Below are 18,182 nucleotides of genomic sequence, written 5' to 3'. Positions count from 1 at the left end.
ACTCACACCCTATCTGTTAACTCTGTAATGCATAAGATAGAAACTTAACAGTGCAAATAAAACAGGGACAAATGTGTTAGTATCTTGTACCCAAGTGCTTCCAGTTACATGAAATCACTTCCAAAGTTGAGGTGTCCTTTCCTGCTTATCCAGAGCTGGATTCCACATACAAAGTCTAGTGCTTGAGGTTTGCCTTCCTGGAGCAAATGCCTAGTTACTAAATGTGAACTTTATAGTGTGTGTGTTTCAGCAGTGTGAAAGAGTGTGCAGTGATTTGGGAGGCAACAGATTGAGGGCAAAGGCTCAAATTAAAAAAATAAAAATAATATTTATTTAGCTTTCTGGAAATTACACAATAAATGACAAAAAAGGAAAACCAAACAAAAAACCTGACAATGTTATATAATTGATCATCTCCAGGCACAACAGCATTTATTAATGAATATAAAAAATAAATTTTATTATTTCAATCTACTTCCCCCCTGCCCCTCGCTTCAACTACGTGTATATTTTTGGAAGCTTGAGTTCCTAAGAAAATTCCACAATTTCCACTCTACTGGCTCCCACAGGGTGACTGAGTGAAGGTGATCAGGGTCGCAATCCCATAAGGAAATTAATTTTTATCGCTGGGGATTCTGAACAACCAGACCTTTAGGAACTTAAGAAGCAGGTGCTTTCATTAGGATCCTTCTAACATGGGGGACATGCAGCCAGCATCCATTAAAACACAATCCAGTTTGGATACAAGCACTCAGCAGGCTTTCCAAGTTCTCCACATACTAGCAGTGAGGCCACCAGCTTTTCTGGCAGCCTAGCCTCTCCAGCTGCACCAAAAGTAGAATTCACAAAACTGAAGATAAAGCCTTCCTTACTTTTCTTCCTGGAAGTTAGGAGGGTCTTTGGGTAAGAAAGGTAAGGAGATTTTGCATCAAGCTTACCTTAACAAGCAGTACTGGGGGAAGGACTGCTAACCTACCCAGAGTACACCTGTGTCGAGGATATGCGTGTATCGTGTACTTACCCATTACCACACAAGAAAGATACATGTAAACTTGCAAGTCACTCTAGACGAAGCCCCTCAAAACAGAGGCAAATTCGGTGAACCAAGGCCAGTGCCTGTCATGATAACCTCAGTCCACCTGGGTCTTTTCTGGAAGAATCGTATTAATCTCCCGATTCAAGAGGCACCTCTGGATGAGACAGAGGACGGAAGGAAAATGTACCTTCTCGGAAGGGCAATGCCACGTGGAGTTTGCTCTATATCACAAGATGGCAGCATCACTGATACTTAGAGTTGAAAAGAGCCTTGGCTGGACGACACTCCTGTAACATTTTTACTAATGCAGCTTAACAGCGGTTGCCCAGATGTCGTTGCTGGGTAGCGGGGGAAGGACCCATCCTTGAGGAATGGAGCTGCCTTTGGGATGATCAGATGGCACCAGGTACTGATCCCAATCATGCCTTAATAAGAACATTGTAGAACAACTGTTTATTTCTGTTTTATTTCAAGCAAGATGCTAGCAACTAAGTATTCTATTTCAGGACTCTGCTCTCAAATGACTTATATGAATCTACTAAAGAACTTAATTTCTAGAAATTATGCAAAAGACTACTTCTTAATGTACATACAAATGGGGGGAAAAAAACTCCAAAGAACTTGTATTTTATGGATAACCAAAGAATGAATATAGCGTCAATCGTCAATTCTGTATTTGCAAATTTGCCTACTCACTAAAATTTCTGTGTAACCTCCCAAATCGTGACTCGTGGTGCTTCCATGGTTACCTGCTGACACGCACAGCGCAGTGAAAAGCCTGAGTCACCAAAGGGCATGTTCCCAACTGCAGTGGGACAGGGTGACACTCTGTCTTCTTGTCTTCAGCTCCCCTAGTCTATTTAGTGCAACACTCTTCACATTTTTGTGCCTTTTATTGGCATTTTGTTGTTTAAAATTGCTCCCAAGTATAGTGCTGGAGTGCTAAAGATAGCATGAGGAGGCCATGATGTGCCTTATGGACAATATGTATATGTTAGATAAGCTACCTTCAGGCATCAGTTATATGTTAATGAGTTCAATGTTAATGGATCAAAAATATTAAATAAGGTGTCTTTTAAAAAAGAAAGAAAATTTATATACTGATTGGTTGATGAAATGTTATGGCCAGAGGCTCACAGGAATCTATTTTTCCTTTAAGAGCAGGAGTTCAACATTCTCTAACTCGGCATTTGCAGCTTTATAGAATACAGCTCCTATGAATAACGAGAATCAACTGTAATATATTTAAAGGCTAAAACTTGTATATTAGCCAAAAATACACTTTTCCCAGAACACTGCTGAACAGCATTGTTGGACCTTTGGAAGGATCCTCAAAGATCACTTGATTCGGCAGTTTTTCAAACTGGGCTTTGAAGACCCTTAGATCCAAGGAGATGCTCTGGGGAGTCTAGAAAGAACAAGGCGCTTCCAGTCACTAACAGATTTAAGCTGCCTGTGGAACCTATCCATCCATTCATTCTGTTATACAAACTGAGTTCTCATAACACTGCATCTGGGAGGGTACTGCTGTTCACATTTGAAGGCCACAGTCTAAGCCTCCATTTGCATCTTGCAGGTAAGGAAAGCGAGGCTCAGAGCTAAAAACTTTACCCAGCTCATTAGTAACTGCAGATAAAGGTGAGACTCCTTGTTCCTAGCTCTCTTGGCTTTGAACTCACAAGTCAGTCTGGGTCTTAAACAGTCTCCACAAGTAAGTAAGTACACAGGAAGGGTTTCTTTCCCTTGGCCTGTTTAGCCACAGAAGAGAATTAGGAAAAGAAGTCAATGTTTTAAGTCAACATAACAGCTATAGCATGGGATAACACAGAGGGCAAGTCACAACCTGAGTTTCAGTGTCTTCACCTGTTAAAATAGGGACATGTACTTCTCAAGAGTTGATGAGGACTAAACAAGATGTAAGTGGCATCCTTCAAACTTGGAAACATTACATAAATTCATAAGAACTAAAAGAAATAAAGATATAGTAATAGACCCCAACAACTTAAGCACTGCCTGTTGCTACCTAAGGGAAAGAAGACGTGGACGATGCCCCTCTCACCTTATCTGGATGAGTGCTGGCAGGGAGTGCTCAGCTTGGAGGTAATACTGCCGGAAAGGCTGCAAGAGATGGGCGAGCGGGAACTCATCTGAAAAAGAAAAGGCACCATGCCATGTCATGCTTAGCGTGCAGAGCGTTATTTCTCAAGGCAAACTGACTTAGTCTATGATTATACAATAAGATCAAATGTGTCTCACCTTCAGCCCTGATTTCCAGGATATAGTTCAGAATTCAAATCCTAAAGGTGTCACTTGTCATCTACCACCTCTTAGCTTAGGTGGAGATCATCCATGAACAAAAGAGCTGTCAATCTAGTATTTTTCTTTTCTCTACTGGCTACAGAGAAACTTACCTGGATCCCCAAATAACTTGGACTCGATTTCATGCTTCTGAAGTAAAAATTTCTCTTTTTCTTTCCTCTGTTTCTTTTCTAATTCTCTTTTCCTCTCTTCCTCTTGTTCTCCTTCTAACATAACTTGGAGGGCTCTCTCTTCAGCTTCATAGAGTTCAGAGCGCTTTTTAATGAGTTTTCTCAGTCGCTGAAGGTGATGCTCAAAAGTCTCATCTGCTGAGGCTGGAGGACAGACCCCTGGGCAATGAGATCCAAAAGGTGTTTAGATACAACCTCTTCTTATCCCCAAATCCATGTTCTAAGGAGCAGACTCAAAGTCCTACTTCCAGTATGAGTTTGGTTAGAGTTTACAAATTCCAACCAATCTTCGAGGCTCAATTTGACCTTTCTGAGTCTTCAATTAATTTGACCCTACCCTGAGTTTCACTAACTCCTCTTTCTGTATCACACCACTTAACCTTTGATTTTGTTTATTTCTAATGTTTTTGACCCTTCAGCTGGACAGTTCCTTTATTAAAGGGAGGAACTTTTATTTCTTCATTGTAAAAACAGCACAGACACCTAGACCCAGTTAATAAATAATTCTCCCTCTGATTGAGTCTGAATTTCTGAGAGTGCACACTTGAGCAGTGAGAAAGAAATACACTTAGGCAACCGCAATAACCTCACAGGCTGCTAATGAGTGCAGCATGGCCAACTATTTCATTTGCCCAGTTTTAGCACTGGAAATCCAGTGTCCTGGGGATGGCTGGTCACCCTGATTTGCAGGTCTGATTCTTTTCTCCCTCAACTACTGCAACTAAATGGCTGTGGAATTCGCTCTATCTTCATCTCCAAGGCTAATGGTTCTTCAGATCATTTTGTTAGGATTTCTTTGCTTGAACAAGTTTTCATCCACTCACTCCCACCTATGGAAACTCTACAACTCAAATCCATCTTCTACTAAGTTGATAATTATTTACCAAATACACACAAAATTCTTATGTACTGAGAAACTTAAACTGTCATTTTGTTGCTCTGTAATGAATTTATGGTTTTGTTTCATTTCTTGACCTAGATCAAGGATTGACAAACTTTTTCTATAAAGGGCCAGACACTGAATATTTTAGGCTTGTGGATCATACAATCTCCGCTACAAAAACTAAAATCTGCCAGTACAGCAAAAATATATAGCTAATCCATCAGCCCCAAAGTGCCTCCAGACCCATGAGGCCTGCTCCCATCTCAGTTTGCTGGGCCACACCACCCACACTCACATTCCTCAGCCTTTCATCGATCACTTCTCACTACCCCGACACATTCTCTGAAATGGCACTTCCCACCAACCCTCTTCCAGACCCCCTGCACTGACATGATCTGTGTTAGATGAGATCCTTCCACTGTCTACCATTACTTCTCTAGTTCAGGCAGCTCCCAGATACCAATGCCTTCTCCCTTATTCCCCTTTATTTCCCTTGAGGCTACCCATGCCTGAGAGCCTCGCCCACTCTTCAGACCTTGGCATAATTAGAAAAAAGATTCCATCCCTGAAGTCTTAAATCCAATTATTCTCTTCTCTGGCTTTCTACCTGAGACTCCATTAGTTTCACTAAAACCTCCAATCTGGGAATTCCTTGGTGGTCCAGGGCTTAAGACTCTACACTTCCATTGCAGGGGACATGGGTTTAATCCCTGGTTGGGGAACTAAGATCCTGCATGCCATGCAGAACAGCCAAAAAAAATTAAAAACAGACAAAACAAAACAAAACCCAAACAAACAAAAACACCCCTCCAGTCTATCAGATTTCTCCACACTGTGTGGTCACCCACAAAGCAAAACGCCAAGAGCCCTGTGCTCTGTGCTCACCTGCCAGATGCACGCCTGTGACTGTGTGACCTGGTGCCAGCGTGCACGCTTGTCAGCTCTGCCCACAACAGCACCTCTCTGCAGCCAGTTTCCCATGCATCTCTGGTTGGCTCTCATTCGTTCCTCACAGCAAGTACTTCAAACCTGCAACTGCTCTCCTAAAGCCTTCCTTCTCTACTCTAAGCAACCCATCTAGCATTTTCCCTAGACAAAAAGAGGCCATCAGGCAGGAAATTCCTTAACATTTTTTTCCCCTGACTTTGCTCATTTGCCTTACTACCCATCCTTGCCCTCCTCATTTTCATTCCAGTGGAAAATGGCTCCTTCTCCACTGATGTGAATGCCTCCATCTGGGCTCTGAATCTCCCTACTTCCTATAGGACCTCAAGCCATCAACTATCCCTCCTGCTTCCCTTCACAGGCAAACTTAGTAAGCTGGACTCCCTGTTTGCTTTTTTGATTTCCTATTTCCTCTTTGATCTTGTCTAGTCTGTCTTCTACTCATACCACCCCACTGAAATGCACCCCCCACAGGTCACTAATGATCTGTTAGGGATGGTCCTTAATCTTCATATCACTTGATGGTGACTGCAATAATAATAGGAAGAAACACTTAAACATTGGCCAGGATGGTTTTAAACACTTTATGTATGTTTACTAATTTAATCATTGCAACACCCCAAGGATAGGTACTATCACTATTTCCTTCGTACAGGTGAGGAAAAATCAAGGCACAGAGAAGTTCAAGTAACCTACCCATTATTACACAATCTCTTTCAGCATTTTCAACTTTCCAGAAGAAAGGGAGTCTACGTGGGGACATGCCAAGTCGCTTCAGCTGTGTCTGACTCTCTGCAACCCTATGGACTGTAGCCCACCAGGCTCCTCTGTCCAAGGGATTCTCCAGGCAAGGATATTGGAGTGAATTGGGATGCCCTCCTCCAGAGAGTCTTCCTGACCCAGGGATCGAACCTGTGTCTCTTACACCTCCTGCATTGGCAGGCAGATTCTTTACCACTAGTACCACCTGGGAAGCCCCAGGAGGTCTACACTTTCCTCCTATCTCTCTTGATCTCTTTTGTAGTCTCCTCCTTACCCAGCTTGATTTTGACATTTCCTAGGATTTTGTGGTTTTGACCCTCATCTCATACCATACAATCTCCTTAAGGTCACTCCAATTTTGGCTACATGCTGATAAACTCTTATCCAGAATGCCCCAAGGGCACCTCAAACTCAACAGGTCCTAAACCAAACTCATCAGCCCTGAGCCTTTTCCTGCTCCTGTTTTCCTGGTCAATTAGAACGGTACCATCGTTCATTTAAGAGATCAAGCTAGAACCTGAAAGTCATTTTTTCCTTCAGCTCCCACATGAGCTCCCCAAGTTATTTACTCACGTGTATACACATACTTCACACACACTACTCACATCTCTTAAATCCATATACTTTTCTCCAGCTCACCATCTGACCCTTATTTCACACTCCCACATTATCCATGCCCAGACAACAGTAGCGTATCAGTCTCTCTTTTCTCCTCCCTCCTAGAAGCCCCAAACCTTCCTCTACTTTGCCAGCACTAATCTTCGTCATCATTTCACTCTCTGCTAAAAGTCCTTCAGTGGTTCCACTCAGATTTAAGCATAGGTGAGATATCTAGTCCTAGTCCATAAGACTCTTTGCAACTTGTCCCAGCTTACATAACCAGCTTCGTTTTCTCAGTACATAATTGGAGAAGCACATGCCTTAAAGAGAGAAGTTAGAAAGTTGCACTTCTTTTTTCAAAGTATCCAACAAAACCAGTTACTAGATGCTAACTTGTTTTATACTCAAGGCCATTAATTCCAAAGAGTCTGCTTATTTTAGATCATAATTTCTCCTAAAATTTCTCCCTTCTTTTGGAAAGTGAGGAAGGCTAATAGTGAGAAATTATGCTGGTGAATTCACTTGATGAAAATTTACTGAACATACATCATGGAAGACATGAAGTAGGGGAATAATGCAAAGCCCTTGGGTAGATGCAAACTCCACTCTGACTCTTGAATGGGGTCATCTGATTCTGAGACCTGAATCTGAATCAGCCAGTGAATCTTTTTCTACTGTGGTACTTGCTAATTTGTGCACTCTCAAATATCCCTGGTGAATGACAATGGCCTACTAAATAAGGCAGCGTGTTGTCCCCGCCAGGTGCAAATGAAAAGGAGCAGCAGGTCACCTCAGCCCAGAGCAGGGAAGGATGGATGATGCTGCGTCTGTATTTACTTCTGAAGGATAGTGAAAGCTTAAATGGGAAAGATGGAACTGAGGGCCCTCCAGACAAGCAGACTGGCAAGAGCCAAGATCCAGGCAGGCAAACGGAAAGCAAACTGGGGAACTTCTAGAAAACCAATGCTCCCTCTAGAGTCCAGAGGAGACTACTGAGGTTTTCTAAGTCCCAAAGGGACTTGCAGGTGAGTCAGGGACACCCATGCGATCTGCAGGGCACTCCCTGCCCCGTCTAACCGTTCATACGTTTTCAAATCAGGTTTGAAATGTATTTGAAGGAGCATGGTAAGGTTTTGACACCTTTTGAAGCACCAAGTAAAGACAGAGTAGCTTTCACCTTGGTGTATGGGCAAAGTTGACCAGCCATGCCAACCTCACTCAGAAAAGTGGGGCCAGGAATGCCTGGGGTGGGAATGATGAGTCAAGAGGAACATACGGCAGTGAGTTTCCACATCCTTTTCAATTTCGGATACTCAGGGCTAAACATCTGAGGCTTCCTGCTTCAAAAGTTCTGAGGTACTGTTGATAAGCTTAGGTTACCCTAGTGGGTGAAAATAATGAAGTATCAAGTATCAAACGCTTTGGGGCAGGGGGGTGCCAGGGTAAAGAAAAAGAAGAAACGCAAAGCCATGCTTACCTTTCCTTGCCGCAGCCTCTTTCCTAAGCTTCCTCAATTTCTCCAAGGCCCGGAGAATATCCACCATCCTTTTGGTGTCTGCTTGTTTTTTCCTCACTTCAGATAAGACACCATCAGCAGCAGCTTTAAGTTCCTGCTCCTGAAGGAGAAAGAGAAAGAGAAGCCATGAGACCTAGTAGGGAACCTAAAGAGGAACAACCTTACAACAGAGAAAAGCTGCCTGGGCTTGAGATTTCAGAGGATCGGGTGGTCCCAGGGTTAAGAAACACTCCACTGGATCGACATCCCAGTTTCCTGGGCCGAGCACAGCTCCCCTCTACACTGCTCCAGCCCAGGGATTATCTTCTCTGCAGTGTCCACATGGGCCCTTGTCTTTGTTTCTTCCTCAGAGTTTCTCAAGCGTGGTTCAAGGAACATCTGCATCCAACTTACCTTGTCAAGCTGGGGCTCAGTCGTTAAAAATGCAGACTCCTAGATGCAAAGATTCAGACTAGCAGGGAGGATAAGGAATGGAGTTGGAAAGGCCCAGACTCCACAGGGTTCTCAGTGACACCTAAGCACAGCCTGTGCCCCATTGCTCTAAAGTCTTTGATAGGACAGCCTTTCCAATATTTGAAAACCCACCCTTACTCTTCTTAAATTGGTTCACATGTAGAGTAAATAACCCTGGTTCCTCAAGTCACTACTCACAGGACTCCCCCTCTAGTACCCTTGCAGTGGGTGGGAAGGAGGATCCTTTTGACTAAAGCTCTCTTTCCCATCTGTCAAATGAACACTATAATTTCACCATTACAGATACACCATGCTGTTTCACTCTTTTGTTCCTGAACTGTACATGTTGCTTTCACTTAGCTTAAACATTTCCTACAAGACTCAGCTGGTATGTCACTGGATCATCTGGGACGCCTTCCTTGATACTTCCCCCCAACCTCCAGCTGAAATCCTAACACACACCATGCTATACAGACACGATCCCCCATAGTCCTCTAAGCCCTCAAGGATAAGCTCTATCTCCTGCTCATCTCTATCTCCAGCACCAAGTAGTGGGCCAGCCCCAGTAGGTCCTCATTAAATGTCTGTTGAACTGGCTCAAATTCCCTTAGATTAAGGCATTGCCTCTCCTTTAAAGCACTGATATGTTCCTGGAGGTGTGAAGACGAAGCTTGCCATCAATACACTTCACAGGAGAGGTGGATCAGACTCAGGGCTGTGGCAGATAGGAGGAGGCAGGAAATACTAGCTGGTTGTGGAGAGCAGAAGGAAAGGGGAAGTCCCTTGAGGAACTCAAAAGTAACGAGGATGCCTTAATTATAATATCTGACCAATTTCCAGTTTCACCCTTGCCCTCTACTTAAGAACTTGAGGTCAGTAGGCTTTGGAGAAACTGCCCCCTAAACCAGTTGTGTGACTGTTGGCAAGTTAATCTCTCTATGCCTCAATTACCTAATCTGCAAAATTAGGGTAATACTGCCTACCTCTCAGGGTTGTTACAAGATCTGGCATTTGCAAGAAAGGACTGTAGGCAGCATAGTGTCTAGTATATAGTAAGTGCTCAAAAATACCATTGTTGAACTTGAGAATACAGTTGAACTTGTAAACAAAGGAATCTGGGGAAATTATCACTATTGGCCCATCGCCAATCAGGGTATATATGTTCCTGGAGAAACGGCCCAAAGTTCTTTATATTTTGTATTCTCAAAATCACCTAGAGTAATACAAGACGCAAGGCCCAGACGCTTGTTCGTTTTGAATGTTACTAAGTGGACAGAAGGATGGAGCAAGAAACAGATCTGTCATCCCCGAAAGATCATGGCGTAATCCTATACTTGGTATTCATGAGACTTTGCAGCGCGCCTAGAGCATTCGTATTGTACACTATACACCATCAACACGCAACCAAAATGGAGATATGCGGTAGGAAAGGCAAACTATCCTTTTATTTCACGGATGAGGAAAAAGAGGCTTAAAGCTGGGAAATGACAGCGCAAAGCCTCACGCCCCTTCAGGTGTCAAACACCACTATCCCGGCCCCCGCTAGCGTCCGCTGCTCTTACCCGCTTCTTCTCCTCCACCTCCTGCACGCACTGGACCCTCCAGCGGTCAATCTCCTGCTCGCGCTCTGCTGCCCGCGCGGCCTCTGCCTCCCGCTCGGCCTCGCGTTCCCGGACCCTCTCGCGAAGCCGCAGCCGGCGGCGCCGGACCCTCTCCAGCCTGCGCCGCGCCTCGCCCACGTAGGCGGCCTGGGTCAGCAGCTCTAGTCTCTCGGCCAGTTCGGCGCGCAGCGGCTGCGCCTGCGCATGCAGCTGCGCCCAGGCCGCGCCGTCGGCCTCGGCCTCGTGCAGGGCCTGGCCCAAGTCGCGCAGCCGCCGCAACAGGCGCAGGGCCCCCCGCAACCGGGCGCGCACCTCGCCCAGGCTGGGCCCGGCGGGCGCGCGCGGGGGCACCGAGCCGCCGGCCCGCCGCGGGATTCCGAACACCGCCTCTAGCCACTGCCGGTCGCGCAGGCGCTGCAAGGCCGCGTCCCCGAGCGCGTCGGACGGCGGCTGTGCCTCAGGCCAGCGCGGGCTCCAGGGCGGCCCCGGGCCTGGAGGCGGCGGCCGCGGGCGCTCACCGGCGTCGTTCCCTAGGAAGGGGCGGCACTGGGGCGGCGGCGGAGGCAGCGGCGGTGGCGGCACCGGGTAGAAGGAGCCGCCGCCGCCACCTCCACCGCCCCCGCGGGAGACTTCCACGGGGGCCCGGGGCTGCAGAGCCAGCGGAGGCTGGAGGAAGGGGGCGGAGGCCCCCGGAAAGGAGCCAGGCCGCTGGGGAAGAGGCGGCGGGAAGGCCGGGGAAGGTAGTGGCGGTGGCGGACAGCCGAAGGGAGCGGGAGGCGGCGGCTGCGGGGGCGGCGGGCCGGGGCGACCCGGGGTGAAGAAAGGTGGCAGAGCCATGGCCACCACAGAGGGAGTCTGAGAAGTGACAGGAATCTGAGTGCTTCCCGGAGAAAGTGTCTTCCGGGAGGAAGTGACGCATACCACGCGCGGCACCAGTGTGACGCTGCGGCCCAAGGACCTCCGCGCAAGGCTGGGCGTTTCCATTCAAGCCTTCAAAACCACCCTCCTTACTGAGCATTCTGCGGAGTTAGCAGCTTTGCAGTGAGATTAACAGATACAGTTCCTCTCCTTGTAGAACTACCTATTTAATCAAGTAATCATTCAATCAAATGCAAAAGTGCGGCCGTGGATGTGGAGGAAAAGAAGGCAAGAACTTATAGGAAATTTTGATTTAAAGAGGTTGGGGAAGGTCGTCCTAAGGATCTGAGACTTCATCTGAGGTCAGAAGGGTAATTATGAGTTAAATAGTGGAAATCGGAGAGGAAATGAGAGGGACGCACAGTACGGATGGGAACAGTGTTTACAAAAGCCCTCTAGTGGATTACAGGAGTAGGTTTGGTGTGGGAACTGAAAGAATGCCAGTGTTGATGGACCACAGAAAGCCTGAAGGAAACCTAGCGATCCTGGGAGGCGGACTAGATCATAGGATCCAGGATCTGATATTTTAAGAACAGTGGAAAACCACTGGAGGGTGTTAAGCAGGAGGGGCAGGGAAGCCCATATGAATTGTAGATTCGTATGTTGTAATATATAGTACAGCAAAATCCTGTGTACTCTACCCAGTTTCTTCCTGTGATAACATCTTGTAGAACTGTATCACAGTATCACAACCGGAATGCTGATATTGATGGTCAAGATACAGAACATTTCCATATTTCCAGGAGCCCTCATTTGCCCTTTTATAGCTACACCCACTTCCCTTGGCAACTACTAATCCTCCATTTCTGTAACTTTTTTTCCTTTTGAGAATGTTGTATAAATGGAATCATACAGTACATAACCTTTTTACTGTTTTCGCTTAGCATAATCCTTTAGAGATACATCCAAGTTCTTGTATCCATGTTCCTTTTTATTGCAATAACGTTGTGCAAATAAAAAGTTGTTGGTAAAATGAAACCATACTTTGTGTAGTCAGTTACCTACTGAAGGATATTTGAGTTGTTTCCATTTGGAGACTACCACAAATAAAGCAACTATAAACATATACTACTATCATATCTCTGGAATAAATGCCTAGGAGTGTAATTGCAGGGTCATTTTTACATGTTTTGTTTTTAAAGAAACTGCCACATTGTTTTCCAGAGTAGCTATACCAGTTTACATTCCCACTAGCAATATATGAGTCATCCAGTTCTCTGCACTCTCATCAGCATTTTGTGTAGTTACTATTTTTTTTTTATTTTAGACAACCTGATAGGTAGATACTTCATTGTGGTTTTAATTTCCACTCCTTTAATGGCTAATTTATGTCAAGTATCTTTTCATATGCTCATTTGCCATCTGTATACCCTCTTCACTGAAATGTCTGGTCATGTCTTTTGCCCATTTCCTAATTGGATTTTTTACTGTTGAAATTTGAGAATTCTTTATAGATTCTAGATACTATTCCTTTATATGTGGCTTGCAAATATTGTTTCCCCAGTTTATAGCTTGTCCTTTCATCCTAACATGTTTGTTTTGTTTTTTCAGAGCAAATATTCTTAATTTTAATGAAGTCCAACTTACCCATTTTTCCTCTTAGATTTTTGGAATCAAGGCTAAGAACTCTTAGCCCTAGATCCTGCAAACTTCTCTTGCGCTTTTTCTAAAAGTTCTCTAGGTTTACATTTAAGTCTGATCCATTTTAGGTTGATTTTTGTGTCAGGTATCAAAACTTAGTTTGAGGCCCCTCACCCTACCTCTGCTCCAGTATCACATGATTAGAATTTCACAGTTGTAAAGTGGTGGATGATCCCTTGGGTAAGACTCCAGCTCTATACCGTGAGAAGAACCAATATGAACCTGACTTCACTTCCCAAGGGACCTCTAATATTTCTCAGAAACTTTGTAATGTAACATTCTACACATTTACTTGTATCTTATGTATTCAGTAATATGTGATATTGTACATAATATTTGAAGTCTTCACTTTTCATCTTAAAATTTATTACGTAAGGTATGGATATACCTTTATATTTTCTAGATGGATGTTGTTGTTCAGTTGCTAAGCCGTGTCTGACTCTGCAATCCCAGAGTGTAGCAGGCCAGGCTCCTCTTTCCTCCACTTCCAGAGTTAGCTCAAATTCATGCCCTTGAGTCTGTGATGCTAACTCATCCTTTGCCACCAATGGTAACTCAGTTGTCAATACCATTTATTGAAATCTTCTTTTCTTTCCTTTTTATAGAAATCTTCTTTTTCTAATTTGAAATATCACCTTTTTCAACACTAAATAAGTGTTAGTCGCTGAGTCGTGCCCAACTCTTTGCGACCCCATGGACTGCAGCCCACCAGGCTCCTCTGTCCATGAGATTTTCCAGGCAAGGATACTGAAGCGGGTTGCCATTTCCTTCTCCAGGGGATCTTCCCAACTAGGGATTGAACCCGGGTCTCCTGCACTGCAGGCAGATTCCTTACCAACTGAGCTACAAGGGAAGCCCTTTCAACACTAAATCCCCATATATATTTAGGACTTATTTCTGTACTTTTACCTTCTTTTCCATTGGTCTCTCAGTTAATGCACTGGTAGACTTAGATATTTAAAGGTTTATAATATTTTTAAAATAGAAGGTGCAATCCCTCCTCATTCTTCTTTGATTTGTTGGTTAGGTCAAGAGGCTTCAGAATCAGTCTGCCTGGGATTCATCCTGGCTGTTACTTAGTAGTTGTGTGACCTTGGTAAAGCTATCTAACTACTCTGGGCTCAAGTGTCTTCACCTAGAAGGGCTGATAAGAGTAGTACTTCACAGGGTTGTTGCATTAAACGCACAGAGTGACACAGAGTAAGCACTATGTGCATTATCGTTTTACTTGTTTACCATTCTTGCTTATTTTTCCATATGAACTTTAGAATCCATTTGCCTAATTGCATTTAAAAATTTATTGGCATTTTATTAGAATATTAAATTTGTAAATTAGCATAGAGATGACAGACACCCTTTTCATGTTGCGTTTTCCCATTGAAGAACATGGGATCCCACTTTTCATTGGTGGTGCCTTAGTCACCAAGTCGTGTCTGACTCTTGTGACCCCATGGACTATAGCCCACCAGGCTCCTCTTTCCATGGGATTTTCCAGGCAAGAGTACTGGAGTGGGTTGCCATTTCCTTCTCCACTTTTCATTAGATTTGCAAAAATACCTACCCATCCACTCTTCCTCTTACATTGCTATCATCTGAGTCCAATCCATCATCAAATAGTAATAGCCCCAAGTGACCCTGATTTAACCATTGATTCTTTTGGGATCGAGGGTTTGGGACCCCTGGGCCATGGACCAATATTGGTCTGTGGCCTGTTAGGAACCAGCCACACAGCAGGTGAGTGGCAGGCTAGCCAGCTTCATCTGTATTTACAGCCACTCCACATTGTTCACATTACCACCTGAGCACTGCCTCCTGTCAGATCAGCAGTGGCATAATAAATAAATGTAATGCATTTGAATCATCCCCAAACCATCCCCCTTTCCCTGGTCCATGAAAATATTGAGGAAACTGGTCCCTGGTGCAAAAAAAAAGGTTGGAGACGACTGCTCTATAGGCTGGTCTCATACCACAGCCAGGGTGGTCTTTTAAAACTCAGAATCAAAACCTAGAACGGAACTGGGAACAGGAGGATCACCTTGTAGTTTACTGTGGAGGAGATGTGGGTTTAAGGGAGTTGTGTTTTATATGTTGATAAGAACTGACCCAGGCCAGGAGCAGTGGTGGCGGTCTGGCTGCAGGCTGGGAGCTGGCATCTGGCTTCTGGTAAGCGGGACACTGTGCAGTGCCCACCACTCTCCCTGGAGTCATGGAGATCGGCACGGAGATCAGCCGTAAGATCCCAAGTCCCGTTAAGGGGAAATTGCAAGAATTAGGAGCTTATATTGATTGATTTTCACCTTATATTTGTGCTTTTCTTGAACTGGATTTTTTTAATATTTGAAACAAATGTCTGATAGTACTTCTGAAATGAAACTTCCTGCCTATATAGAAATGTTATGAATATTTAAGATGAAGAACTTCCTGATTACATTATGGTGATGGTGGCCAACAAGAAAAGTCAGGACCAAATGACAGAGGACCTGTCCCTGTTTCAAGGGAACAACACAATTTGATTCACTGTATGGCTTCATGGAGTATTAGATAAACTTAGTTCTGTAACAACCAACCCCTCTAGTCTGAAGTCTTCTGATACCAACCTCTTTGATGGTAACGTACCTTCAAACAAGAGCAGTTTCAATCGAGATGAGAGAAGGCACGAAGCCGCAGTGCCACCTCTTGCAGTTTCTAGCACTAGACCTGAAAAAAGAGAATCTAGAGTTTCTACAAGTTCGCAGGAGCAGAAAGCCACGAATGTCAGAGATTTATGATAACGGAGCTGCAACCTGACCAATGTCAACAGTGAAACCTTGGAGGGAGCTAGCACCCTCTGAAGATGTGATTGATTTTAAGCCAGAACCAGATGATCTCATTGATGAAGAATTCAATTTTGTGCAGGAGAAACTCTTCTCTCAGAAAAAAAAACTACAGTGACACTTATATATGGTTCTTCTTGCCCTTCTATTGAAATTTATCGACCACCTGCAAGTCAAACGCAGACAGTGGTGCTCATTTAAACAGGTTGTAATTTCACCAGCAGCAAAACAGTATTCATGCTGCCAAGCAACTTGATATTCAGAGTAGCCAGGTGTATGAAACAGGACGTTTGTGTGAACCAGAAGTGCTTAATAGCTTAGAAGAGACTTACAGTCCCTCCCTCAGGAACAATTCAAAAAAGGTGAGTATTGAAAAAGAAAACTTTCAGAAGAGAACGTTGCCTGTGGTAAGGTCAGTTGTTAAAGTAAAAAAAAAAAAAAAAGTCACGATGGAGAAGAGGAGGAGGAAGATGAGGATTGTGGGTCCCCTACTGGAAGCATCTCCAGCAGTGTGTCAGTGCCAGCAAAACCTGAACGGAGACCTTCACTTCCACCTTCTAAACAAGCTAACAAGAATCTAATTTTGAAGGCTATATCCGAAGCTCAAGAATCTGTAACAAAAACAACTAACTATTCTACAGTCTCACAGAAACAGACACTTTCAGTTGCTCCCAGAACTTGAACTCAAGAATTGCTAGCAGAAATGGTCCAGGGACAAGGCAGAGTCTCCAGAATAAGTTCTCCCATTAAAGAAGAGGAAGCAAAAGGAGGTAATATAGACAAAAGTCAAGGAACTCAACAGAGGCAGTTGTTGTCCCGATTATCGAGAAAGACTACATACAAGTCTGCTTTATGCTCTGCACCCTGAGATCATATCTGCGAAAGCTGGGTAATAAAATTTGTCAGTCCACTAGAGGCTGTCCCTGAGTGTTCCTTTCAGAGAGCAGCCCTCCGAGCCTTACACCCATGATGGCAGAGACTCTGCAGATCAGTCAAGATTACTATGACATGGAATCCATGGTCCATGCAGACACAAGATCATTTATTCTGAAGAAGCCAAAGCTATCTGAGGAACTAGTAGTGGCACCAAACCAGGAGCTGGAGATGAAGACTGCAGATACCCTTCGGGTGTGGACACCTTATGCAAACATGAGATCTTGTACAACCAGATAAACCTGCAAGTCTCGAGGTTATAGTGACGCTGGATGGTGTCCCCAGCAATGCCCTCACCACAGGATACATGTCAGATCATGAGGAGGACATGTGCTTTTAAGGAATGAGACCCACACACCACCCTGCTGCTTCATATGAGGGACTCGCAGGTCTCTTCCATGCACAGCAGTTACACTTGCTGAGCAGGCAGCTTGAGGACCCAGATGGTAGCTTTTCAAACGCTGAGATGAGTGGACTGAGCCTGGCACAGAAACCAGAAAAGCTGTTGGAGCACTGCATGTACTGGCAGGCCTGCAAAAACGGGGACGAGTGTGCTTACCATCACTGGGTCACCTTGCAAAGCCTTTCCCAGCTGTAAATTTGCTGAGAAGTGTCTGTTCATCCAGATTATAAATATGATGCAAAATGTACTAAACCAGACTGTCCCTTCACTCACATGAACCAAATAACCCCAGGACTGCCTCCAAAACCAGTTAGAACACCAGCACCACCTTCCAGTAGTCAGCTCGGCCGTTACTTCCCAGCTTGTAAGAAAATGGAATGTCCCTTTTAACATCCAAAACACTGTGGATTTAACACTCAGTGTACACGACCTGACTGTATGTTTTATCATCCCACCATTACTGTACCACCACGACATGCCTTGAAATGGATTCGACCTCACACCAGTGAATGACACCCAGTCCTACCTGACAGAAGACTGTGGAGTTTGAAAGTTTCCATCTGCTGATGAAAGACATTGTACAGAACTTGTCAAACCTTTGAAACTGGGAATATACTGCTTTCATAATATGAAGTTTATTGCCTATCTGAAGCATCTAATTTTTCAAGTTTTTAAGTTTATTAAGTAATTTTTAAATCAAATAAATAATTAAGAAATTAATAATGCAATATTACCCAAACAAAATGTAAGCACATGTTCAATTATCAATTTCCATATTTCAGAGAAGAGGCATTAAGGATTTATGCCATAAGTTTATTTACAAAAATATCTAGGATGCTGAGTTCAAGGGATTGATCCTTTTAAGAGACTGCACCTCTTAATATGCTCCACTTCCTATCTGTCTCATGGATTACTTTTTAAGCAGTTGGTGTCTTACTATAAAGGTGCAGCAAATCCAGACCCAAAGAACAAAGTCATCATAGCTAGTAACCTCCACTTGTTTTCCACTGAAAATGGTATATTCTTCCCTGGACCCTCCTCGTAGTGGCTCCAACAAACCAGAGGTTGTGATCCTCCGGATGCTCTGTCCCAACATAGCGCTGTTGGACACTCTACAAAAGATCCAGAGACCGTAGGCGGAAGAAATGGTGGCTGCAAGCCAACCGCTTCTTGCCTCATGACCTTGCTC

At 44.4% G+C, this 18,182-nt stretch overlaps 1 protein-coding gene and 1 pseudogene across 1 annotated transcript; one reads left to right on the top strand and one right to left on the bottom strand.

The window, feature by feature from the left end:
* Positions 1-433: 433 nt before the first annotated feature.
* On the bottom strand, positions 434-11,122 carry PDCD7 (programmed cell death 7). Its single transcript, XM_068965914.1, has 5 exons — positions 10,247-11,122; positions 8,193-8,331; positions 3,448-3,684; positions 3,096-3,183; positions 434-1,461 (listed from the first exon to the last, which is right to left on the bottom strand). The coding sequence occupies exons 1-5, from the start codon at positions 11,120-11,122 to the stop codon at positions 1,338-1,340; spliced, it is 1,464 nt and encodes a 487-aa protein (XP_068822015.1). The 3' UTR covers positions 434-1,337.
* A 3,928-nt stretch (positions 11,123-15,050) lies between these two features.
* On the top strand, positions 15,051-17,506 carry LOC138073160 (zinc finger CCCH domain-containing protein 14-like; annotated as a pseudogene).
* The last annotated feature ends 676 nt before the right edge of the window (positions 17,507-18,182 follow it).

The sequence above is a fragment of the Capricornis sumatraensis genome, chromosome 2 (assembly GCF_032405125.1).
Source record: "Capricornis sumatraensis isolate serow.1 chromosome 2, serow.2, whole genome shotgun sequence".
Classification (NCBI taxonomy): Eukaryota; Metazoa; Chordata; class Mammalia; order Artiodactyla; family Bovidae; genus Capricornis; species Capricornis sumatraensis.
The sequence above is the reverse complement of the archived record's forward strand: the minus strand, read 5'-3'. Positions and strand labels throughout refer to the sequence as shown.

Excerpts from the sequence above, each read along its gene's own strand:
- PDCD7 (XM_068965914.1), bottom strand. The coding sequence starts at position 11,122 with ATGGCTCTGCCACCTTTCTTCACCCCGGGTCGCCCCGGCCCGCCGCCC. Across the intron at positions 3,184-3,447 it reads CAAGTTATTTGGGGATCCAG|ATGAGTTCCCGCTCGCCCAT; the intron begins GTAAGTTTCTCT and ends TTTCTTTTTCAG. Across the intron at positions 1,462-3,095 it reads CCAGCACTCATCCAGATAAG|GCATGATTGGGATCAGTACC; the intron begins GTGAGAGGGGCA and ends GTTCTTATTAAG.